Below are 27,367 nucleotides of genomic sequence, written 5' to 3' on the forward strand. Positions count from 1 at the left end.
AACTCCTGCTCCAGCTGAAACGAATGACTCGTTCATTTTTTGTTCAATTCGTACCCTATCATATTGGTAGGTATCGGAGAAAGGAACGACATATGGCAACAGGAAAACTTGTCTCATTCCAGAATTTTTTCCATCTACATATTGTGGACAGCAGGGAAAGCTCTAACAGCTAGGTTAGGTTATCCTCTGGACTGGGTTTGGCAATGGGCAATGTTCACCCCCCTTGACAGCAAACGGCGAGGAGGGTGTGTCAATTGTGTTATCCCGAGCTCACCGATTTACCGTATCTATTAGGGTGGTTCAGATCTTCATTCTGTCTTGTTCAACATATTATAATAAGGTTGCCAGAATACAAAATTTGAGAAAAGTCCGGTCCTGCCCAGCTGCCTGGATTTCATTGAAAAATGCTAAGATTTCGCCCGGATTTTTTTTTTTGGAAAAACAATCATAAAAAAACATATTGACATGCAATTTTTTTATTGCTGACTCCAAAACGAAATTTTTTTGGCAAGTTTAAAAAAAATGTCGATGAAAAGTTTTTTGGAAGCATAAAATACGATTTAATCAGTCGACGAGTTTTGATGAAAAAATTTTTTTTTCAATTTTTTTTTTCATTTTTTCGAGTAATTTCTGAGTTTTGACCAAATTTGCCCGTATATTGCCCCGATTTATGATCGTAAATTTTAAAATCAAATGCCCGGATTTTTTCAGGTTTTTATATAAAATAGCCAGACCTGAGCGTTAAAATCCTCAAAAGACCTTGATATCATGTTTTGGGCAGCGGTCGTATTCAAGTTTCAGCTACGGGAAGAATTCGGCTTTATCATCACCAAGATTTTTAAATTAATACTTGCCTCTTTTTCAGAAAATCTCTGAACTACTCTGTTGGGATATGTGGGAGAGAGTTTCTGATGAATGTTAAAGTCAGGCCATTTTTTGTTTGCAAATAATCGAATACCTATTAGAGAGCCCCAAATGACCCGACATTTGAAAAAGTTATGCGCTGCAGGCTTAAATTGATCCTAGGCCTAGTACAAGGTCTTATGCCAAATTTGGGCCAGATCGGATAACGGAAAAGGGTTGCTAAACGAGCCTAAAGTTTGTATGGGATTTTGAGACATTTCATTTGGGAGGAACATGAAAATCCAGTTTTTAATAAATAACTTTCGTCCCCTTCGGCTGATTTCTTTAAAAATAGTTTTTCTTAAAGCCTAAACTATGAAAAATATTTCGTTTGAAGACTGCATTTCAATTCGAGTAAAGATAAAAAAATTATTCAGCTTCAAAAAGTAGCTATTTTTTTAAGGGTGATATTCATCACTATCAATGAAAGACACATCTTCAAACATTTTGACGCAGCATTAATAGTGATGAATATCACCCTGGAAAAAGTTACCCCATTTTTGAAGTCTGATAACTTGTTCATCATAAGTCGAATTAAAATGCAGTCTTCGGATCAATTTGGGCCTGCAGCCCATAACATTTCACAAGCTTAAAATTGCCCATGCAAATTTTGGCAGTCTAATACCTATGCTTCAATTTTTCATTATAAATCAACATACGAGTATTTCAACCCGCGCTTTTCGCAGAGGAGAAAGACGACAATTGTTCTAACTATTTCAGCTGGTTATACCAATAATCAAAGCGTAGTTGATTTTTTCGCATCTAACTATAAATATAAAAGACTCAACTACAAGCTGACGATTGACCTTACGCAGTCAACTATAAATATAATGGATTCAACTTTAATGTTATGATTGATTCAACAGTAAATATGATAGATTCAACTACAATTGTATGATTAATTCTTGGCATTCAACTTTAAATACATTTGATACAATTACAAACTGCTGATTGGCTATACGCAATCAACTATGAACATCTATAATATAAGGTTGCCAGATTGCCCGATTTTATCAGGGGTTGCCCGGATTTTTTCACTTTAATTGGCAAATCAACCAAAACAATGTATTTTAATTTTTTTTCTTATTTTTGCACCAAACAAAATTTAAAAAATAATCATGAAACGTTTTTTGGAAGCCTTAAATACAATTTAAAATCTGTCAATAAGTTTTTATAAATAAAAAAAATTTCAATTCTTTTTTAAATTTTTGTTGAGTAATTTCTGGGTTTTGACCAATTTTGCCCGGATATTGCTCGGATTTTTGGTCGTTAATTTTGGAATCAAATGCCCGGATTTTGCCAGGTTTCAATGTGAAATTGCCCGGATTTTCCTGTCCGAATACGCACTGAAAAAGTTCTCGCTACCTTAATATATTAGATTCAACTGTAATGGTATAATTAATTCAAGTGTTAATATGATAAAGTAAACTACAATTGTATGATTGATTTTAGGTCTTGAACTATAAATAAAGTAAATTCTACTTTATTTTTATAATTGATCGATACTTGATACAAGAGATGTACCGCATAGTGGTATTCGGCGAACGGCCGAATACCGAATATTGACCCTTTCAACTATTCGGCCAAATATTGAATATTCTATTGAGTTTTCAATGAAAAAAAAACTAAAGCGATTATTTTAATTTCCTCCTATTTCTTCCATATTGATGCCTCTCATGTTGAAGTCGATTATTTTCAACTATATGATAATACCAGATGATGTATTTCAAGATCTTTTTCAAAAAGAGGTCTCTCTGGTTTTCAAAATGTCGCCAAAAAATGAAAGGACATCAGATAACTTATATAACAAAACAGGTTGAAACAGGTGCAAAACAATTCGAAATCGCTTATTGGGTATCGAATTAGATGAAATTCGAATTGGAGTAAGATATCTTCAAAATAGTTTTTTTTTTAAATAATGATAATTTTTAACCTCGAGCATACCATTTCTACTACACGGTCGGCACTTCAAAACGATTTTCATGAAAAATGTCTAAAAAAAGGACAAATCTTGGCCATAAACAAACAAGAAAGAAAGCAAAATGACAGGAAATGGCTTGAAATTTAAAGTTCCATTCAATAACAGTGGCAGTGTTAAAATCGTATTCAAGTATAAATGAGAAATGTATGTTCATTTTGAGTTTTCAAAATTTAAAGATTTAAAAAAAATGTGAATATTAGTTTTATTCATATTTCAAAATTTGAATCAATCCGGGCAAAATCCAGGAAGTTTTGAACAAAATATGGGCATTCCTGCCTGATTTGACCTATTTCGAATTCTCTATTGCATTCTTGGACAAGCCTGAATATATCAACAGAATCTTTAATAAACGATAATCAAAGCATACAGCAATCTACAGCGAAAAATACAAGGAAACACCTTAGATGTTTCAATGAAACCATAAGTTTTGGATGATTGTGTAGCTTTTAAAACATTACTTTTGGATACCGTCAAACGGGGCATCATGCAACAGCGGGGTTCGATGCAACATTTATATAACACTACATTGATCAATTTTTAATTTAATGTATTGTAATAAAGTTATCTTTGAATGATAACAAAATGATGATGACATAATTTCTCGCATCTTAAGCTAGTTGTCTTAAGTTTTTTATTTTTATGTAAAATTTGAAAAATCGAGCAATAAATGTACAAATTTTAACATTTTTTGATGCCGAAAAAAACTTTACCCAGTATGACGGATCGGCTTGATAAAATTACCTACAAACTTTTTACAGGTTTCCTCATGTTATACCAACGTTGTTGGTGTAAAAATATTTTTCGATCAATCACCCAATTTTTTTAAATGAATATTTTTAAAATTCGGTTAGGTGTCTGGGGTTAAATGCAACAAAATGCAAATCAAAGAAATACCTTGTAAATCTCGTTTCCATGTGCTGGAATATGAATGTTTTGCATCACGCGTTTGTAAACATTTAAATTTTATTCATCCAAACATTTATTTTTATGATTTCAGCTTGTAGAATTTTTCGTAGTATTATTCAACCCCTAAATGTATGCAGCATCCTTATTTTCAGAAAAAATGTGAAAATTTGTTTTTACAGACCCAAAAACTACTGCAATTGGTGTTGTCATGCGTAATGGTCTTTAAGGCATCGCTAATATATTAAAAACTATGAATTTTCGTACGTGTTCATAAGATTTTTCATTAAAAACAAAGTTTGTTGCAAGTTACCCCATTTTCTAAGGAGTGTGAAAATCACATGTTTTTAGAAAATTAAATTTAACTGAGGAAACCAATATTTTTTTTAACTACGCCAATTTGATGCCCCAGCATCCTTAAAACTTTTGATGCGTAAAGGTTACGATTAACTGTGAATATAAGTTTTTTAGAAGCCATTGAAGTTGAAAATTGTTGCATGTTGCCCCAGTTGACGGTATTTCATAAATTATCCAAAACCATTCGAAAAATTGGACAATTACGTTATTGTAATATTTTGAAAATAAATATTCGGCCTATTCGGCCGAATACTTAGCTCAACTATTCGGTGAACGAATATTCGGCTTAACGGTTTGAAGGCGGTATTCGGCGCCAAATATTCGGCTGACCGAATATTCGGTACATCTCTACTTGATACATAAATACACATCCAAACACTACATGTGTTCACATAAGTGTAGTTAGTGTGCCTTCAGCAGCAGGTATTTAGCTGGTGTTTACCAATTGCAAAAAACAAAAGATAATTAGCAAAGGTATAATTGAATAGCATACATTTGCTTGTTTAATTAAACTTGTGACAATTTTTTTTTGCGGAAGCAACTCAATTCCAAACGAAGGAATCGAAGCCGCTGGAGGAAATGTTGGACATCGCGGTTGGGTGGCATCGATTGGCGTTTCATGGGAAGCAGAAATGGCTGGACAATGTCAAAACCATTGATGTGCTGATTGCTAACAAAATCATATTATCAGGGTTGCTAGCGAATCGGGAAAACCGGGAATACCGAGAAAAACTTTGGAATTTCATCTTATCACCGGGAAACCGGGAATTTCGGTACATCACCGGGAAAATTGTCATGTAAGGAAATTTTCCTCAGAATTTTAAAAATATTTTAAAATTATTTAATTTCTAAATTTAAAAGAACTACTCGGCAGTATCGATATAGATTTACCTCATAATAAATAATTTTCGTTCGAGATATCTCGTTTGCTTAATGTTTCCTCTCCTCCTCCTCTCGAAATCTAAGGTCTCTACCCTGATACAAAATAATATCTTAGATTCAAGCGATTTAAGTTTAGCAGTGTCGATTTTCAATATTTTCACGAATCTTAAGTTCAAATGAGTAGGGCACTACTTAAGTTATTCATTGTTTTGTATGAAGAAAAACATTTTTTTATATAACATGTCTTAGGATTTGTATTGAAAAATATAACTGCACTTATAAAATAACTAAATATTTCCCTGCAATTTAATGATTTTAAGTTTTGTAAGACAACTTACCATTCTAATTGACAAGATTATTTAATATTATATTTCGAAGTATTTTCTACATATTTCTATACAAACTGTACAACATTTTTTTCTGCAATTCTGGAACTGGAATTTCCGTTGTGGTTCAAAATAGCCTACAATTTTTGAAATAATCGATAGATGCATTTTGTTTGATTCGTTCTAAAAATTTATGAAAAGCTGTCAAATTGATGCGGAAAAACTACGTGTTAACCTTCCAAAGCTGTTCGCAAAATATCCGTTTCGAGGAAATTTGACTTGTAGTTTATTCTTATTCCCGTAGCCGCAAATGTTGACCGATTTCGATGATGTTAGATTCATTTTGAAGGCAATTTATTCTTGTTTTTAAATATTTCAAAATAAAGTGAATTTGTTTTACCAGGTTGTCTGTAGTAGGTTCCGAATGAAAAAAGTCCCAAAAAACAATTTTATTTTTAAATTGCTTATAATTTTTGACAGCTTTGCAATATTTGAGTGCTTCTTTGATTTTTGGAATTGTTAAGAATACATCTATTTGACGATGTTTAAACATTAGGGGATCCGATGAACATTTTGACCTTTATCCCAGGATTTCCGGTAGAGAAAAAATCTTAGTTAAAACAAAGACATCAAATTTTATCATTGTTTCACTGTATCTAATTTCTCAATGAACCGATTTTCTAAACTCAAATTTTGGTTGTTTTTTTTCGTTATTTAATTATTATTTTCATAGAATATACTTGGTCTCTAAAAAATTTCAGTTCTTCAGTATATTGGAATGATGATTAAGATGCTTTGAATCTACGCTTCGGGTCATATAGACCCGAACGGCTTTGGAGGTTTAAAAGACGTCGAAGTATTTGTCATGATTTCATACCGGTTAACAAGTTTCAGAAAACATTTGTTAGAAGTTAAGTAAATACCGAAAAATCATCATTTTTACCGGGAAAAAACCGGGGGAAAACCGGGAAAAACTTTGGAATTTCAATATGAAAAATCGCTAGCAACCCTGTATTATTCATTGTAACCATAATATTGTTTGTCCCTTCAAATAATAAACAATAAACAAAATATGTATTGAACCAAAACGAAAAAAAAAATTAATGCAGGAAAAATACGAAAAAAACAACTGTAAATATATAGTTGAACGCATAAAATCAATCGAAGAAATATAATTGATTCAATAATAATTATAACTAAATCAACATTAGCACTATAGTTGAATCTACAAAATGTATAGTTGATGTTCAACATCAATAGGGGAGAGTGGGGTATCGTTATCGACTTTTTTTTCGTTGCTTTAAAAGATAAAATAAAAAGGCAAATATCATGGTTTTCTACATTTGTAACTTATAATTAGGCTTTTTTTATATTTAGGTAAAATATTTTCCTCGAATTTTGACTGTTTTAAAAAACAATTTTGTTTGGATTTTGAAAAATGGTGGGTGGATGAGTTGACCCAAAACTATGATTTCATAATTCATTCAGTTATTCTTAAGCAATTTCAGGTGAAGAAAAAGGAAAGATACAAGTTGTTTTTGATCGAATGATTTCAACGCATGACACGCGAAAGTTTTGGCAAAATTGCTTGTAAAAGATTTATGTTCGTTTCTATCGCATTAAATAAAATGGACAGAATATTTTCCATAAATCTTCATAAGAAAACTTTAGGAGAAAATGGGGATACTTGATACCCTTTTCTTATTTTCATCCAATCTTTATGAAAAAATTTAGGAACACGTCATCTTTTGCATTTTTTGACAGCGAGTTTATATGCTCCAAAAGTAGGAACGATACATAAACCCGTAGATGAACTAGAAGCATTTTCGTGGAAGTTAAAAATTGCGATATTTTTGAATTTAATGGAGACTTGATCCTTTATTGAAGGAGACTTGATCCTTCATTCCGGGGGCCCTAGTCCTTGGAAAAAATCAAACAAAATTTCAAAAACGAATGTCAATTTTGGTTATATTTTTTTCTCATTTCAAAATTTATAAATGTCAGAAAAAGAAAATTCCAAGACTTTGTCTCAACCATAGTGTCATTGCATACTTTAAGGCGTGTTTTTCTGAATTTAAGAGAAAATCAACTTTCTTAGCCCTTTTTGCCAGAAAATTATTGTTTAAATATCAGTTATTGGATAAATAATCATAATCTTGTATTCAGCAATGATCACGATCTATTTAGAAGAGAATAATACCTTTTGAACTCTAGGGATCAATGGAACCCGTAATGAACGTTTTAGAAAACTTTATCTGAAAAATGTTGAGAGTTTACCATTGTTTTGAAAATATGGTATTTTTAAGTTCATATAACACTCTAACGTTTTATGTATTGGAATATATATTAATGTTTTAATTTTTTCATGTCAGAAACATTTTAAAGTGATAAAAAAGATCTTTGAGTCGCATTTTGTTAAATTTTTCAAACAAAGTTCTGCTTATAGCATAGTTGTTTTGCTCCGAGAAAAACGCGTTTGTAAATTTTGCAACCTTTTTTAAATCGCTTGTTAAAACTCACGAGGAATCTTCCAAGTCTATATGGTCAAAATGGTGCGTAGGATCATTCTAAATATGTTTTTATCGATACGAGGGTATTAACATGGAAAAATAGCTCGAAGTTGTTCACAGAACCTAGCTGGAGTATGAATTTCGTCTAATTGTTTTATACACCATTTACTTTGTACTGTATGTTTCATATGTGTGAGTGAGATGGAGAAAAAATTTCATTTATTTTTTTTACCAACGCTTATGGTTCTCTCTATAGGAGTGAGTGAACAGCTTTCCTCATTCTTCCCCTTTTAATGCTTTACATCTAAACCTTTTGCTTTGTTGTGGAGTAAAGGGTATATAAACAATTTGTGTGAGAATAACGTCATTTTTTGGCTCTAAATTTTTTAGATCATTTGCTCAAACTGCTTTATAAATCTTACAAAAACTGATAAACTAAAAACGGTTTTTGTGTTAAGTAAAGCTGATATTGGGCTATTTGAATCCACTGAAAACGGTTTTTGTTTACTTTGTCTTTTATACCCTTTTCACATGTTGGTGCTGATTTGATCTTGGTAAGTCATTCCAGTTTCGAGATATGGCTAAGGAATCAAGTTTCCCCAGGGATCAAGTATTCTCATTCTCCCCTACAGATAAGTTAAAATGTATTTTACGTTATGAATGTGTATAAAACACCAACATATAGGTGGCCCAAGATACCCCACATTACGTGGCCCATGATTCCCCACAAACTATGATATGGAAATTTCGTTTAAGTGGCTTATTCATAATTTATGAAAAATCCCTTTTCCATGTGAAAGAGCAAGACAAAATAAAGATTTAGATTTAGCACCGATGCAATTTTCGGGTGCTTTTGTAATGCTGTAAGTAATTTTTTTTAGCTAGTTAAATAAAAGAAGCATATGATGCGTATACAAGTCAACAACATATAGAAAAATATGCTTACGCAAAGCGACGACGATGACAGTCGGATTGAGGTTTTTATCTCAAAGCTCAGCTGAGATATTAAGAAAAGAGGCCACTCTTAATCCACGTTTTTCCATGGCCCACCTTACCCCACTCTCCCCTAAGTATATCATAGTTGAATGTATTATATTTATGATTGAATTAATAATACAATTGTAGTTGAACCTATCATATTTATAGTTGAACGTATAAAACCAATCATACAAATATTGATGTAAATTTAATAAATATAGTTGGTCGAGAATCAATCATCAATATGATTGAATATAAGCTGAATATTGTAGATGGAACTATACTCCGTGTTCTGAGCTTGTCAAGCGTGAATCAAAAAACTTTCCGTTTGTCAAAGCAATTGCTAATTCCTATTCATATTACTAATTGTCTCCTGTCTGATCGCTGTCATCCACATGACAGTTGTTGGATTCTGCTACTGCGGCACCAAGAGTTGATAGATAGGATAAAAATAAAAAAAATTGTCAAAAGTTGGTACATATTTGAATTTTTTGTACAATTTTTTTTCTATAGAAATTTGAATTTGGCTTTTTTCGGTCTTGGATGTAGATCAAACTACTATCGTTTTTGAAAAACCCAACGTTTCGACCAGTTTTGTTGGTATTTTTCAAGGGAATTTGCTGTCATCATCTACGGTGAAAAATATAAACCTAACCTCAAATACGGCTGTTTTTTCTTTTTTGAAATTTTCGTGAAGGTGAAATAACTCCCATCTTCCAAGATTTGTTTTTTGGTCTTGTAATATTTCGGATATTTGATTTTATTTTCTAAATTTACATAAAATTCTTCAAACCTTATTTATTTCCCCTTCAGATTTTTTTTTGGAAATTTCGAAGTCTCCCCCCGAAAAAGAACAATTTGATATTTGTTCCAGCATTAGGGAAGGAGCGGGCTATATGCGCCTATTAAGCAGAAAACTGATTTTCTCAAATATCACGTCGAATATGTGTACAAAAACTATATACACGTGTGCAGGCATCTGTTTTCTATACAATGGAGTAATTTTTATGTTAACATTTTCTTCTGTTTCCAAGAAAACGATTTTATTGTAAGTGTTGTCTAAAATGCCGAACCTCAAACCGTGCGGGCTAAATGCGCCTATTTATGTTTTGAACAAAATTTCTGTTTTTGGGCAATATTTCCGTATAATTTCATTGAAACTGATAGAAAGTTATAATTTCCGTACGACAAAGCTGAAGTTTTATAAAAATCTATGTATATTATGATTTTGTGGAATAAAACAAAAGTTAGGGTTGCCATACTATGGAGGCAGTTTATCCATGAGAAAAACTTTATCAAATCTGTCTTTAGATCTTCAATTCATTCTTAAGATGTCATTCAGAGCTTAGATTTGAAGGTTCAGTGATAAAAATCATTTATTTATTCTATTTAACCTGTTATTTTAGGATGGAGGCATTTTACAAACATGATGGGAGAATACAAAAACACTCTATTATTTATTCCACTAAATAATCATTATTAAACGTCCACAAAAGCTGAAATATGTTTAATTTCTTAAGTTCATTTGAGTAAGAAACAAAAACCATCCTAACTTTTGTTATAAACTTCTTTACGTATAATTTTTAAAAGTCGAAATATTACATCAAAATGTATCAAAACATTGTATGATTTTTTAATTTTTTTTAAGTTTATAAATTCATAAAATTCTTTCTTGCCTTATGTTCTAAGCGTATCACCCTCAAAATGCATTGGTCAGATAAGCTGTCTAGTCAGCCATTTCGCCAAACAGCCGTAGGGTCATTTAACCCGATAGGCCCATTTAGGAAACCTTTCCCCTATTTGTCATTAAAAACAATGATGCAAGAATTTAATTCGTAATATTAACGTAAAACCAATAAGGAACATCTTAGTCTGAATCGAGTTACTGAACCACTCTAACACATGAAATTTTCGCTCTGTAAAATGTAGTACAACGGTCATAATTCTTTCCCAGTTTCAGAGGGATATGATGTCATCGAAATGTCGTCCGTCGTTGACCGCAACCTCATTTCTTATTGTCGTACACTTTGATAGATATATTAGATCGCATCCTAATGTTTGATTGTTTGAATTATTGGGAAGAATTCTAAACTCCCATTGTTAGGAAAAATTGTTGTTGTGAGTCAAAAGACTATGTATATTACAATGTCAAAGGATCAGCTGTTCAAAGACATACTGAACATATGTTTGGTATTTAGAAATTATTCAACTTTTAAAAATGTGTTACTAGGTACAAGCTTTAAAAAGTTAAATAATATTGCAAATTCAATTAATCCAACGTAAATCTAGTTACTACTAGTAACACGATTTCCATGCAAAATTATCGGATGAACCTCAGTTGTCAACAACATCCACTGTTGAACAACTTTCGAATAAAGTCAGCCAGTTCAGGGGAAACCTCTATTAACGGCGAGCAAGCAACTAACAGCCCCCAAGTCAGTGATGATGGTCAGTTCAATGGCCAATTCTCGGTAGAAATTAGTAGGTACTTGGTGTACCCTTGTTGCGGTCCATTTGCTTTTGCGTTTCATAGACTTGGACAACGTTGCCGGCGTGTTTGAAAGTATGGGAAGAATATGCAAATGAGGAAGCTAGAGCTACGAACGCTTGGTTCCCCACGCTTGTATGTGATGAAATTTGAATTTAACATCTTATTTTTTTTCTACTAACATTCGATGCGCTGCCTATTCATAGTACGATATTCTTTTCAAGTAAGATGATGATGTCATTATAAGAACATTGACATTTATACGGTACCTATTTGTATTTTTCTCATTTTATGTCCTATTGAAAAAAAAATCCTTTCATATTTATTTTTCAATTTTACAAAACAGAGAGAAAAATCAATAATTTGTTTCCCACAAGGTTGGTGTTATTTCCTTGGTCATGGTTTGCAAATGTGCACGTTGAATGTCGTTTTGCACGCACTTCAACCTTCCGATTCAATTTGGATGGGATCGAATAACCCACTTCCCATGGTAGGTATAGTTAGCCCGACTAAATGACGACAAAACTAAACTGAAACCCATATAGGGGGACGACGAATAATCCCTGAGCAAACAACTAGACGTCCAGCATGAACCGGATTCCTGTATATAGGCAACGATTTAATTACCTGATTGGTTTCTGGCCCCTCTCCGTGTGTGGACTAGGTGGCGGCAAAAGTCGGTAATTAAATAAGATTCCTAATCCAAAATCCAACCCAGAAGGGTGTGGTTTCGGTATGTGTTTTATGTTGTTTTTTGTTTTGTAAGTTTACTTCACGTGCCGGTCCTTGAGCCAATTTCATTTCACGGACAGGATCACGAAACGGCAACATTTGAGGTTGGTCAGGCTTGTTTGGAATAAGGCGAGGGGCTGCCTGAAGCCTAAACATTCAAGGCAAAACCTGTTTAATGTAGCCACAAAAAAAAAACGGGGAGGTGACAGGAGATGCGTGTTTAATCAAGCTGACGCCATATGGTTGTCATCTTCCGATTGACGGCCATATCATTAATCCACGGAAGGCGAATTGATGGCGATGAAGTCAGCCGGACGGAAGGTTTGGCTTCCGTCTGGGAAGTTATGATAAAATATGATAGTTTTTATTACTCTACCTACCAGCCTTCACCTTTTTTGAATCAAAATAGATATCTGGAGAATAGTGTTACATACAATTCGAAAAATTTACGATTGAATTTCAAATCTAAATAACAAGCTTTTCTTAGAATCATTATCGACCTCTCTGAAAAGGTTCTTTCTAGCGATTATATTTTTAATTAAGTTTTTTTTTCGCTATTATCCTAGGATTGCCAGCCGTCCCGCAAAAGCGGAACATGTCCCATTTTTATGTTGAATGTCCCGCAGTCCCGCTTTTTCCTCAAAATGTCCAGCGTTTTTTTCTTGGACAACTTTTAAAAAAATCACTGACTTACAATGGAAAAAATCAAATTTTAGTCTCATTGGTCCAACACAGAAAATCTTTCAATAAAGGTTGTCCCACTAGACCAAATCAATTTGAGGTAATTTTTGAATTTCTCAAACCCTGGGGTCTTAAATTCTTCATTTTGGTTCAAAACTCATCCTTGATTTTTCGTAGAATTTTTAAGTAACGTTTACATGAGTAAATTTGAAGTTTTAAGTTTGTATGGGAAAATTGAATATTTTTACCGAAAAATAAACATCATTTTGTTTCTTCTGTAGAAACGAGACTGCTTATGGGTTTTGTGCCAATTAAAAACTCCTTATAGGAAATTCTTCGCCGAACAACTTTGTCGTAGACCAACTTCGTATCGTAACAGCTTTTTGAACTTTCAACTGGCCGAAGAGAGCAAATCCAGCTGCCGAGAACTTAAGAAGTAATTTTTACAATAAATCAAGTTTTTGTTAAAAAACCAACATCAATGTCGGACCATTTCGAATTGATCTGAACTTATAAAATGCCCCCAAACATGATAACAACATAACAGCTATTAAGATGATTCCAAAATGGTATTTTTGATTAAATCAATCCAGTAGTTTTGCAGATGCAGCCAAAACTGTAAGACGTTTTTTGTTAATTTTGTTTTTGGTCAAGAAGTTTCCCAAAATCACTTTCAAATGATAGCTAAACGTATTGAATGCTGTAAAAATTAGATTTATGTCAAACTTTATCAATAATCTGGTGAAATATCATCAAAAAGGCAAAAAAAAAAAGTACAGTGCTGCTCAAAACTTTGTATGGAGCCGCTTTGTAGTTATTTTAACAAAGTATGGAGATTCTGCCGAAAACTGTATATATACATACATTCGCTTGCAGGATCTAACTACTGACAAAAAAAAAATTCGGACGCCTAATCTTTTTCTGTTGATTTTTTACATATTTTACAAATTTAGTATCTTTGAGTTAACAAAAGTGTTGTGTTCATTTTTGTAGGAAAAAAGTTTCCTTGTAAAATTAATAACATTTAAGTTGTTCTTCTAAGTGTAACAAACTCTCGGGTAGCGAAAAAACGATATATCTCGTATTTGGTTTTCAATGTGTTAATACGCTAGACCCATGGAAAAGAACTGCCTATGGCAGTAAACCGTGTAAAAAGAAGTCGTGATTGTATACGTATAAGTTTGGCTGTACAATTACTCTTGTTAAAGAGTTTCTTAAATGCCCCGTTTTTTTCGTGAAATGTCCCGCTTTTTTTTTTAAACATCTGGCAAGCCTATATCATCCCCAAAATCAAGGTACCATTTGACTTTAGCAGTTGAAATGATCGTAGAAAAAACAGATAAAAAAAAGGGCATGAAATCTAATGAAATTTGGTGTTTCGAATATTACGAATTTTATACTAAAATTTAGCGCATTACGTTAACATTGCAATTCAATATTTAAAATTGCTCAACTTGTGACTGAAACAACTTTTTGAACATTAGCTTCAGCTTACAAAGTGCTGATTTAAAATATTTTTCCTGAAGCCTTTGTCTGTTTTTTGTTTGGAATTTTTCCTTAGACTTTTAACGACAGAAAAATACAGGATGTTCAATAAGTTCGAATACACATTAAAACCACGATAATTTTGAATTCACTCGTCAGAATTTATAAATTTTTTATCGAATTGATAGACAATGCAAAAGTGCTCAAGCCCACCAATTATTGTGGATTTTTTTTTAACTTTAAAACATTATAACGAGCTTCAGACAATTCTTAAGTCTATCGAATGCGGCACGCTCCTCTGTTATGAAAATTTAGCTTCCTATACAAACGAAAGTTATTTTGAATGAAAACAAAATAATTTCTAGTATTTATTTTTTCCTGACAACATGTATGATTCGAAGAATTAATGCAAAAAAGTAAGATTAAGCGGATTGGGAATCTTTTGATTTAAGATTAAATATGCAAAAAACACATTTTTTTCTGCGTGAAACAGTCTGAAAAAATTTACACTAGGTACAAGTATAAGGATTCAATAGCCCAAAAAATACCCATGTAAACTTTTTACAAAGTTACACTAGCATATTTTTTATGTTTATCTTCTTTATATGATGTTGAATAACAATATCCACTACATTTTGACAAGCTTTTAGATTCAATTGGCACGCAACTGTTTTTTCGACATTCAGTACCAAAAACGAAGAAATAAGGTTTTAAATGAGACTAGTATAGGAATTCTGTACTCGTTAATTGTTCACAACATCAATGATTACGAAAATTAAGCCAAAAAGGTTACAGTTGATGAATTGTGAGCCATTCATTTTGTTTAAAAAATCAGTTAAATTATCCTGAACTAATACTTGTGATGTTAGAAGGCACCACATAAATGAAAACTTTTGGAAAATGAACTCTTCGGCACCACTGATAGTTGATCTGATAGTATTATAAAATCACTTTAAAAAAATATTGGATTTATGTGCTACGCGCTTACCACAGCAAGACGATCAAAAGTGTATTCGAACTTATTGAACACCCTGTAAATGTTTGTAGCTGACTATTGTCTAAAATCACATTTTTACGTTACAAGGTCTCCAAAACTATAAACTTTGAAAAATAAGTTGAGTAACGATTTAAGCCAGGCTTTTAAAGTGAAACAGGTTGGTAATGTAGAACCCATTTGGATTATGTTACCGTATAAATAAAAAAATGGATAAAGGAGAATGGGGATACTTGATCCCTTTTTCTTATATTCATAATAAATTTCATAATATAGATCGCCGCCTTTTGTATTTTCTGACAGCGCACATAGGAGTACTCTATGGAAAAAATGGCCAAACCATGTTTTTCTCTTTAAAAAATTCTTTTTTTCGTTGTTTTCAAGTATACAGTACTCATTTTTAACCAAAATTTAAAATTTCTTAATTTTGGTCTTTTTTGGTCACTCGCTGCACCCTTATAAAATGTTTGTTTTCAAGAAAATTCGAAGCAATTTAGCCGATCAACAATCAGAAATGATGAAAAATACCTTTTTTTTTTAAACAAACAAATCAAACGCAATAAAACACGTTTGTATAACATCAAGTAAATGCATGGCATGCTCGCTATCTAAAACAAAATTAGGGACAAAAATCGCTGAAATTTTTAGATTTCAAAATTGAAAATAGCTCGAGTTCGCGAGTATGTGAACGATTTTTCGTTTGGACATGCTTAAGGAAGTTAGAAGTATTTGTGTGATATGTGAAAATTTTCCCGGCGGAGTCCGGAAGATAAACTTCAACACTTATTTGTAAACAACAATATAAGTTTGTTCAAAAAACATTGCACTATTTTGTTTAGCTTCTTTACTACATGTGTTTATCAAGAAATGAACGCAATTTCAACCACAATTTATTGGTCATATTAAAACTGAAGATTTGTAGAAGAAATTTTGTTAAGAGTCACATTATTCGGCGTGTTACGCAGCCTGTAATTGTACTTGTTTACACCAAATTTTGGAAGACAAAATTTATATTTTGATACATCAATGTTTCGAGTTATGCCATTACGAACTCACTATACCGATGGTTTGAAATCCACACTACTAATATACAACAACTATCTAACAACCGAACAACCTAAAAAAATAGATTTTTTTTAATTTTAATTTCGAGGTTTTTGCCAGGATTCGGGGTAAAATACTCCTGTGTGCAGCGTGTAATTTCAAGTTTTTATGATGTAAAAGTTTGATCGATACGTGAATTCATAGCGTTTTCGTGGGACTAAAAATAATATGATTTTTATAAGTTGAAAGAGACTTGATCCTTGATTAAAGGAGACTTGATCCCTCAATCAGGGTGCAGCTTTGGCAAAAATCATGCAAAATCTAAAGATAAAAGTTGACATTCACTTTTTTGACCAGATTAGTTTTGATTTAACAGTTTATAAGTGTCAGAAAAAAAGAATCCTAAAACGCGCAAAGGCGCTATTTTCTAATTTTTAGATAAAGCGCTTTTTTGAGTACTTTTTATCTGTAAATTTTTGTAAAATATTAGTTTTAAAAATTGAGAGTTTACTATTGCTTTGAAAATATGGCATTAAGAAGTTCATGTTATACTCTAACGATTGACATATTGGAATAATTTTTTACTATAATTTTTCCGTGTGGGAAACATTTCAAAGTGATAAAAAAGATCTTCAAGTCACATTTTGTTAGATTTTTCAAACAAAGAACAATAACTCACAAAAACCATATTTTTTTTTAGATAACAGGGTTATTTATTATTTTTTTTTATTTTAATAACAGGGTTATTGTTTTGTTCTACTTGGCAAGTTTTTCTAGATCATTTGATCTATGTATGACATTTAAGTTTCGAAATATAACTGAGGAATCAAGTATCCTCATTCTCCCCTTCATCATAGAAAAAGCGTTTAGTATAGATATGGAACTTACTTTAATTGAAGGCTTTAATTCAATCATCAAGTTGCTTGAAATTTGTGAATAATTTTAACTTAAATATAGTTAAGAGGTTTGTATTGGTATATTTTTTACAGTTTTTAAACCTAATTAAATCTAAGCAATCTTGGCTAAAGTCAATTTTTTGCAGTCTTCAAAAATGATGAAAAATAAACTTAAATATTGGATATCAAATACTCAGAAACACCCTTCAGTGTTATTAGAAATAGTTTTATTTTATTCTGTTAGTGTTTCTTCTCACGACATAACTTGATTAGAAATAGTTATATTAAAAAAATCTTAAAACTCGTGAATTTTTTTTAATATATTTTATATTTGAATCTTAAATTTCCAAACGCAACACTTGATAGTCATGTGTTTGAGAATTTTGGAAAGAAAAACTTGAGATGATAGAGAAAATTTAAGAAATGATTGGAATTCAGGATTCTTCTACAATCAGTTTTTATTATAAGGGCACCATAAATGCTGTAAAGGGTCCCGAAATATAATACTTTTGACCATGATGTTCCATTTTTTGACTTAACATCACCTTAACTTTGTCAACACCAACCATTCATAAATTTATTTTATTTTTGTAGTATTCCTTCTCACGACATACCTTGACGAAAATAATTCCTAAAATTCACCCGGTCCATAGCAAACGTTCTCCAATTTCTCGGATATCCCACATTCGCCAGATCACGCTCTTCTTGGTCTAACCACCTCGCTCGTTCCGTTTCAACCAACCATTCATCAAATAAGGTGCGATTCTTAAATTGGGTGGGACATAACTTATATTGAGCATTAAAATTACAAGTGACTACTGTGCTCCTGGCAGTGCTGGCTAAAAGTGCTTTTTTTAAATATTCCTAACAGTAATTTTAGAGATTTTTTTTAAACTTAAAAAAGCTATAATACTTTTTCCTGATAATGTTTGATTTAAAATTAAATTTTTAATCAATCTCTTGGTTTTTTTTCTTAAAAATCATGCTGCTTATTGGTTTTTTTATCTAGGTCCAATAAAAGGAACCAGTTCAGTACCAGTACAAGGACAGTAGGTTCAAAGTTGGAAATGTTGATCATTTATATCTTTGTAAATCTTTCAGTAATTTATTCTTTCTGAAAATTATAAAACTCTTGTCCATTTAAGAGAAATTTATGAACTTAGAAAAAAAAAAACCACCGCTTGAAAGGCTCTAAGTAGGGCAACCAACACTATACCAATTCATTATTACTACTGTTAATATCGGTGCAAAAAGGACATATTTAGACAAATTGATCTTCAATTGGAAAGATGGGATGATACATCCAACAGCATGATATTGCCCGACAAAAAATTTAAAAATAATTTGATCTTTAACTTACCTGGCTGATAGTCGTTGACAATTTAATAATCTATGACGCATCCATCATAAGCAGAACAAAACTTTGATAACAATCCAAAAATGAACTAAAGCTGTGAAATTATAAACAAAAAAAAGATAAACAAATATTACATAACCAACTGATTGATGGCTGTCGTTGAAATTTTTTTTAATTTGAAAGCTTATATCAGTAAGAATTGTTTGAGCTGTTAGCCCATTATTGGGACTAATAAAAAAAACTTTCCGTTTGAAACACTTTTTTCCCAAACTGATGTGATCACCTGCACCGGAGTGAACGCTTACTTTCACATCCCTGACTGAACCATTATTCAATTTTTAACTTTTATGAGTTTGACCTCTCCGCAGCAGACCCGCAGAGTTAGTTGTTTTTATGCCCTTTCTCTCTCAAGGTAAATACGCTTCCCTTTTCGGGCAAAAGCCAATCTTGCTCCAGTATCTTGTAAATCTTAAAGCCGAATTCCAAATTTGGATGGGTCCCGTGGTTTTGAAACGACTTGCAGCCGAAGTGTATTTTTTGCATGTTTCTTCGGTTTTTTTCACATATAAAATTGTCTCATAATGAGAGTCTCTGGAACGTGATATTCCAATTAATTAGAATGCAACCATTGGAGTGAAGGAATATTGATTCTAGACTGATATATGAGAAAACTTTTTGCACGATGTGATTGTCATCACATTTGTTTACCAGAGGCTGACGTGAGCTCAATCATCCGTTAAGCATATTTATTTAGCACTCTTAGAACGGACAAAACGTTTAGCATAGCTACGCGAATCCGTGGGTGTCACCTTCCTGTGTACCTGTTAGAGAACAAGTTTCTATTCAAAATTTTTTTATGTCAATTCAACTTATGTTCTGTATTCCAGAACACGACAGGTGCTTTGTCCAACACCCCCGAAAAGGGTTCCCCGTTTTAACGATTATCGTGCTAAGTTTCGTAAGAGAAAAAAAACACACTCATAAGATATGTTTTCCCGCATCTGGTGACCCCGGCGAATGTTTGTGGAAAAAATATATGCATCCGCCTCTGAAGATAATGAGCCGGTTTCGAAAGTGACCATTTTCCTGGGGCAGAACTTGGTCGTTGTTGCGTGGTGGAAAATATGCTTATGTGCATCATCATCATTCATAAAGCCGACGGAGTCCGGGAGGTTTCTTTTTTTTTTTAGGAATTTATGGTACCAAAACCATGATTTATGGGGCCAAAATTAACGAGTGCTTTCCGGGAACCACGAAAGTGTGTGGATCCATATATCATCTGGAGTGGTTGAAGGGGAAAAATCATGTTGGTTAGTTTTTGAATTTCGAAAGATGATTATTGCAATTATGGGAATTGAAAGATAAATATTCAAAAAGATGAAAAATCAATTAAATTTCTTATTTTTTTTCTATACAAAAACTATGCTTACTCCGAAATGCCTGATACTTGAGACCTGACACAAAGGACATGAGATCTGGAACATAAGAACATAGACATGAGACATCATGAGATTGGCGACATGCGTCCGTGAGAGAATCCTGAGGCTTGAGATATCAGGTACATATATGTAGGATAACAAACTTAATGCGGGAGGCTTGAGAAGTGAGAAATGAGACGTGATAAGTGGTACGAATCACGTTAGAAGTCAGACGTGAGGAGTGAGACGTGAAAAATGAAAAGTAAGACGTAAGTCGTGAGATATGAAACGTGTAACGAGAGGAGTGAAACGTAAGACTTGAGAAATCAGAAATCAGTCGCGAAAAGATAGAAGCGGGAGTATAAAACATGAAAGGTGAAGCGTGATATGTGGTAGTGTTACTTAAGAAGATGTGAGATTTGATACATGAGACATGAAACGTGAGAGGAGAGTTAAGACATGAAACATGAGAATTTAGACTTGATACTTTGATATCTGAGACATGTCTCACGTCGCATGTTTCATGTATCATGTTTCACGTCTCATGTCTCATGTCTTATGTTACATGTCTCATGTCTCATGTTTCATGTCTTATGTCTCATGTCTCATGTCTCATGTCTCATGTCTAATATCTCATATCTCATGTCTCATATTTCATATCTTATATCTCATGTTTCATGTTCAATGTATCATGTCTCATATCTTATATCTCCGGTCTCATGTCTCATGTTTCATGTCTTATGTTACATGTCTCATGTCTCAGGTCTCATGTCTCATGTCTCATTTCTCATGTCTCATGTCTCATATCTCATATTTCATATCTCATATCTCATATCTCATATCTCATGTATCAAGTCTCATGTCTCATTTCTCAGGGTTCATGTCGTATGTCGCATGTCTTATGTTTTACATTTCATGTCTTATGTCTCATATCTCTTGTCTCATGTCTGATGTGTTATGCCTCATGTTTCATGTTTCATTATTCATGTTTCATGTATCATGTCACAGATCTCAAATCTCTATGTCGTGTGTCTCACGTATCATGTCTCAGTTTTCAGGTCTGAGGTCTCAGTTCTCAAGTCTCATGTCTCAAGTTATCTCTCCCAGGTCTCATTGCAGTTCATACAGCAGATGTTTTTTATGTTTTCCAATTCTACGTTTTAAGTTAGTCATAAGATCCATTGAAATCCTTCTATCACACGATAAATCTTATCATTTAAACAGCTATGGCTTCATTTTGCAGTACCTTATCGAAAAACTGTTAAACGCTAACTTGCCTATCTGTTTGAAAAAAAAAACAACACTTTGATATAATGATAACAGCCAGCCAGTATGTATTAGTCGCGTTAAAAATGATCAAACCACTTGAATGCTGTTTAATAGCATGTAGAAGTGCACATCTTGCCTCATTTTTTCTCCCAATCGTTGCGCACACGTTTTGCGGCTCACAAAAACAATTTTCGATATTTACTCTTGGGGCGGCACTTTATCAATTTTTACCTACCTATTGAGCTGAATCCTGATAATGCAACCGGCTTCGAGTTCTTCTCTAATCGAGAGAAAGAGTGCGATAAGAAATCGCGTGTCTATGGCATTTTGGGAAAGTAACATGGATGGAAACAGGCTTGAGGAAGGAACAGGGAAGAGCTATATCCGATTTGTATTTGTCGAGAGGGTTTCATGTTTGCAGTTGATAAGATTTGCAATCTCTTATTAAACCGCGTGAGATTGCAAACGGAAAGATAGCGCTAATTCAGTTCTCTCTACGTACGGATGTAGGCCGAGGGCCGTGCAAAATGTCGAACTAGATACCTACCTTACAGTAACGATAATGAAGAAGCTGTTAAACGGTAAATTTGTTTATGCATATCTTAAATATTATATCTGCCGGTTATGAACTGGTTACGTGTGTAAGACAATCAAAAAGAATAATTTGCACAGCACGACAAATGCAATCAACCGGTTGTAACTAATCATTCAGCGTGACTTTTAATTATTACTTAGGAAATGTTCCTCAACTTAGGAGCTCAGACTAGAGAATCGTTGAAAGGAACATTTCAAGTACCTATAGAATAGAATAGATAGATCACAAATGTCAATCAGCTTTAAAAAAATCATTTATTAATAAACTTCTTTTTATCTTTACTCTATTTGCAGAACGACACAAACACAGCCTTCCTGAGGGCAGCACGGGCAGGAGATCTTCAAAAACTGGTAGAGTTCCTAGAAACGGGACAAGTCACAGACATCAACACATGCAATGCAGTAAGTAGAAACTGGTTCATTATTACTAAGCGAAGTGTAAAATTTGTTACGAATGAAACTTAATGAGACGTTCGTTCCTCAAAACGTCCTCTCCATCAATTGTTCAAGAGAAATAAATTTGAAATGAGAGTTTCAATTTCTTATCAAATCGTATTTTTTTGCGATTTTAAATCCTAGGCACGGCATTCGACCGCATCCTTCAATTTGCTTTTCTATGTGTTTTTCAAAGGCTGTACCCGAAATGAGGGACCAAGTCCGCGCTTCTGCGGTCATCGGCTTACTCGGTTTCAAGTCAAAACTCCAACATAAATATGTACCCTAACTCTTGTTACGATTCAAGACTATTTAAGGACATCTCCTGTGACAACTTGAGGTCCGGCCTTTACTCGTAACTCGAGGGACGCTTGATTACCACGACTATCGTGCGCTACGCCTCTGTTCAAGACCATTACAAGAGACCAAAGACCTTTCCTCTAACGACTAGAGATCTTGGCTCTGCTTAGTTTGGCTGGAGCCTCTCTTCCCTTTTTGACCGTCCATATGTCGATCGAGAGCAGCTTATCCTTGCGACGCGCCTGTCAAAGCACACGTCAGGGGCTTATACGAAAACCACTCGGATGATTCCCGGTGAAGACGTCATCCTACACCGACTCACCCGCCGACGACGTGAAGCCACTCTATCCGAGAGTAGTCTGCGGCGTGAATACTTTTTCCCCTACGAGTTCGACTGAGGAGAAGGGCATGGATACTCCGCAACGGTAACGGTGGAGACGCCTGCGATGTACCAAGCACCTCTCCGCATACGCATAAGGTAAAGTCTTATCTTTGTATGCTTTACTGCTAGGTTCGTACTCACTCTACTCCTATGCTTCCCGGCTAAGTAGTCACCCTACACCGGTCGCCGATTGATGCTGGTTCCAACTCCTCTGCAGGGCAGTTATTACCCTGGTGAACCCATCGATGACCACGCGCCAAGTATTGGCATCCTCACACATCCTCCGCACGATGCTGTCGACTGTCGTGTTGGGTCCAAAGGCCGCAAGTATGTTAGTGCATACCCCTTCGAACCTCGAACAGTGGAACACTACGTGCTCTGGTGTCTCAACTAGGTCACCGCAGGTTGGACAGAATAGCGAGGCCACAAGTCCAAACCGATGCATGGTGGTACTGCATGAAGCATCCGTGACCAGTCAAGAACTGCGTCATGCAGATATCCACCTCTCCATGTTCCCAATCCATCCTAAATCCGACTTTAAGGATTAAGTGATGAGTCCACCGCCCGCGTTCCGAGCTGTCCCACTGGTTCTGCTAGTTGGACATCGAGGCCTCTCTTGCATGTTTCTGGCATGTAGCAGAAAAAATCTTCGTCTAACAAGACCAAGATGGGCATGACTTGCTACCGAAAACACTGTTCGGTATGCGCTGATAACCCCCAGGTTCATCAGGCTCTGCATGCTGCAGAACTTCTGCAGATTACACTGCCTGCTCAAGGCTGCGTATCGCAGAATGGACGAGGTCACGCTCGGTAGGACCCTCCTTCTGAAGTAGCTGATCGCTGAGTTTTTCGATATGGCCCGCGAGAGGGCTGCCATCGCCATTGCCGCACTTTTGCAGGCGTATCGACCTGCTTTTTTATTAGTTGATCACCCAGGTGGTAAATCCTTTTTACGGATTGCATTCCCAGGCACGGCGAGCCACCGCGTCCCCCCAGTTTGCTACTCTGGGTCCATAGGTGCAATTGGTGACTCATGATACTATGTACCCCTACACCATAAAATCCACCTGGGGCCTCTGGCCATAATTCCCATCCGAACCTGCAACGAAAGCTGTACCCATGATGGGGGACCATACTCGCGCAGTGCGCTCCACGGCTATACTCGTTTTTCGTACTACGCCAGCAAAGTCCTCCCCATCTACTGTCACGATTCGCGACTAACAGGTTGGCAATCCGTTCGCCGCTACTCGTGACTCCAGGCCAACATTCGGCCTTTTGACACAATTTGAGGCTTAAGGACCGGCGCCTCTCCTCGTGACTCGAGACCCTCTTACGCTCATTCCTTTTGACACAACTCGAGACGAGAAAATTCGTGTCTTCTTGTGTCTTGAGGTCCCTCTATTGATCCGTCTCTCGACACAATTCGAGACGAGAACAACTCGCCTCTTCTCGAGTCTAGAGATCCTCACATCACCAAAATTTGTTCTCCGTCTCGATTCATAGAGACTCAGTCTGAGGCTCATCCACTGAGCGCCAGATGTTTACGGCTCAAGGCCCTCTGCCCGTCGAGAGTCAATCATATCCGCGAATCGTGGCTAAGACCACCCGAAGCGCGAATTTGATCAACACTCGCTCGAACACTTGGTCGCCCCGCATATAGGAGTCGCGACTACCCGATACGCGTGACGACCCCTACCTCTTGCGACTGAGCAGACTGGTACCAAGGCACCCAGTCGCACCACTTTTGTGCCACACTGTGCACGCAGCTCGTCGGCGGGCTGGCTGCACCAAGTGTGACGTGTAGTTCTATTGAGCGTACGCTACAGGTGACGAGTCTGCAGACACGCACTCTGCACCACGAGGAGGTGGAACTACTTCGCAGGCACTGCTTATTTGACATGTTTGGCGTGTATATAGGCTCTTCAGCTTACTCGACGTCCCAGATACAGGCTTTTGGTGCGACACCATTGCCTCGATAGTTACAGAACACTTTATAGCGTGCCGTTGCGATAATTTTTACGTTGAGTGTCCTAGCAAGGGTTCCCCCCTAGTTTCACTTTTTCAACAGCTCGTCTTACGCCATGATCATGGATTCGAGCTCATGACCGTTGGATTAGAAGACAAAGACGCTATCCTTTAGGCCACGATCTGCTGGCAAGTATCGACCAGAGCATCCAGTTTGACTTCCAGTGTCTTCATTGCCTCGCTATTCGTATACTGTAGCTGATGATTTGAAAGTAAATAGTTATTTTGGAGCCTAGATATATACTGGGATCGTCATCTTATCTTATTTTGATCAGTCTGGGTCTATCTATGCTTATTTTTTATTACTACTATTAGTAAGTTACCCAGGTGGTAAATTTTTATTCACGGATTGCATTTCAAGGCACGGCGAGTCACCGCGTGTCCCTAGTTTTATTTTCCGATTTCATGAGTGCAATAGCACGAGGCATGGCTCACTACAAGTATACCCACTACTCCTAAACTACAGCTGTTGCATCCGGCCTCGGTTCTCACCTCGAACTGTTTTCACAATTTCCTCGATTGGTGGGAGGTAATACTTGCGCCAGTGAGCTCCACGGCTCTTCGACGACTACACTTCCTCATCAAACTCAAGGCCCGTCCCCTCCTCTAGTTCACTTGAGCTCTGCACTTTTAGCCTGTCGTGGGCCGGTCGGAAGCAGCTTATCCTAGACACCCGCATACTCGGGACCTAACGCAACGACTGGGCAGATAACCAACCAAGAAGTCATCCCACTCTTACTGATCCGGTGTTTAAGTTACAAAACACTGAGGGTATTCCTCGTACCGCGAAATATCCGTTCCTTTACGATATCCACTGCGAAGAAGGTAGGAATACTCCCCTCTGGTGGAGGTACCTACTTCCCCAGCGTCGTATTCCCGAGATCCACTACGTAGCAGACGTTGCCTTATCTGTGTAAGTTCCTCTTGGGATCGAACAAACCCTAATCGAAAGTCCCCCGATATGGTGTGATTACTCTACAACGATTCTCCATAACCGTGTTAGGGTACCATCTGTCTCTGCGTTGATTCACAGAAGTGGGCGCTAGTACCTTTCGGAAGGCTGGGCAGCACCCAGCACGACCTGTAACGTGAATCGTTGCTTCATCATTAAGGATTTCGCATTGAGGAGCCAACGCATTACGCAGCTCTTTCTCACGCGTGTCTTCTATCATGATAGTTCACCTTTACGGTAACCAACGTATTAACTTAGTGGACCTTATTTTATTTTATTTACATAGTATTCCGTCTCACGACATAACTTGACGAACATAATTCCTAAAATTCACTCGGTCCATGGCAACCGTTCTCCAATTCCTCGGGCACCCCACGTTCGCCAGATCACGCTCCACTTGGTCTAACCACCTCGCTCGTTGCGCCTCCGCTCGTCTTGTTCCTACCGGATTCGTAGCGAACACCTGTTTTGCAGGGCAGTCGTCCGGCATTCTCGCAACATGTCCTGCCCAGCGTATCCGGCCAGCTTTCACCACCTTCTGGATACTGGGTTCGCCGTAGAGTCGCGCGAGCTCGTGGTTCATTCGCGCCTCCACACTCCGTTCTCCTGTACGCCGCCAAAGATGGTTCTTAACACTCGTCGCTCGAATACTCCGAGTGTACGCAGGTCCTCCTCAAGCAATATCCATGTCTCGTGCCCGTAGAGAACAACCGGTCTAATGAGCGTCATATAAAGGTTACACTTCGTGCGAGGGCTAAGTCTTCTCGACCGCAGTTGCTTGTGGAGTCTATAGTAGGTACGACTTCCGCTGATAATTCGCCTCCGGATCTCACGGCTGGTGTCATTGTCTGCGGTCATCAGTGAGCCGAGATAGACAAAGTCTTCGACTGTCTCCAGCTCGTCGCCGTCGATCGTGACCTTGTTATTACTGGACAAGTGGGTTCGGTCGGTCTCGGATCCGCAGGCCAGCATGTACTTCGTCTTGGACGTATTAATCATCAACCCAATCCTTCCTGCTTCGCGTTTCAGTTTGCGGTAGATCTCTTCCACCGCCGCAGATGATCTGCCGACTATATCAATGTCATCGGCAAAGCAGATAAGTTGACTGGATCTGTTGAAAATCGTGCCCCGCATTTCGCCCACCGTTCGTCGAATAACACCTTCTAGCGCCACGTTGAACATCATGCAGGATAGACCATCACCTTGTCGAAGCCCCCTGCGCGATTTGAATGAACTCGACAATTCACCCGAGATCCGCACACAGCACTGCGGTCCATCCATCGTCGCCTTGATCAGTCTGATCAGCTTCCCGGAAAAGCCGTTCTCGTCCATGATTTTCCATAGCTCGTTACGGTCGATCGTGTCGTATGCGGCTTTGAAGTCGATGAATAGATGGTGCGTAGGGACTTGGTCTTCCCGGCATTTTTGGAGAATTTGCCGTAATGTGAATATTTGGTCCGTCGTTGACCGTCCCT

At 36.1% G+C, this 27,367-nt stretch overlaps 1 protein-coding gene across 7 annotated transcripts in view; it reads left to right on the forward strand.

The window, feature by feature from the left end:
• Positions 1 to 27,367, forward strand: part of LOC129748672 (ankyrin-3-like) — a 281,828-nt gene that overhangs the window by 133,941 nt on the left and 120,520 nt on the right. For all 7 annotated transcript variants that reach the window (XR_008737787.1, XM_055743345.1, XM_055743348.1 and 4 more), the window contains one exon: positions 22,093 to 22,200. Coding sequence is in view for 6 of the 7 variants with exons in the window: in XM_055743345.1 (XP_055599320.1) it covers positions 22,093 to 22,200 (108 nt within the window). In the remaining variant the exon portion in view is untranslated. The remainder of the gene's footprint in view (positions 1 to 22,092; positions 22,201 to 27,367) is intronic.

Source organism: Uranotaenia lowii, chromosome 2 (assembly GCF_029784155.1).
Source record: "Uranotaenia lowii strain MFRU-FL chromosome 2, ASM2978415v1, whole genome shotgun sequence".
Lineage (NCBI taxonomy): Eukaryota > Metazoa > Arthropoda > Insecta > Diptera > Culicidae > Uranotaenia > Uranotaenia lowii.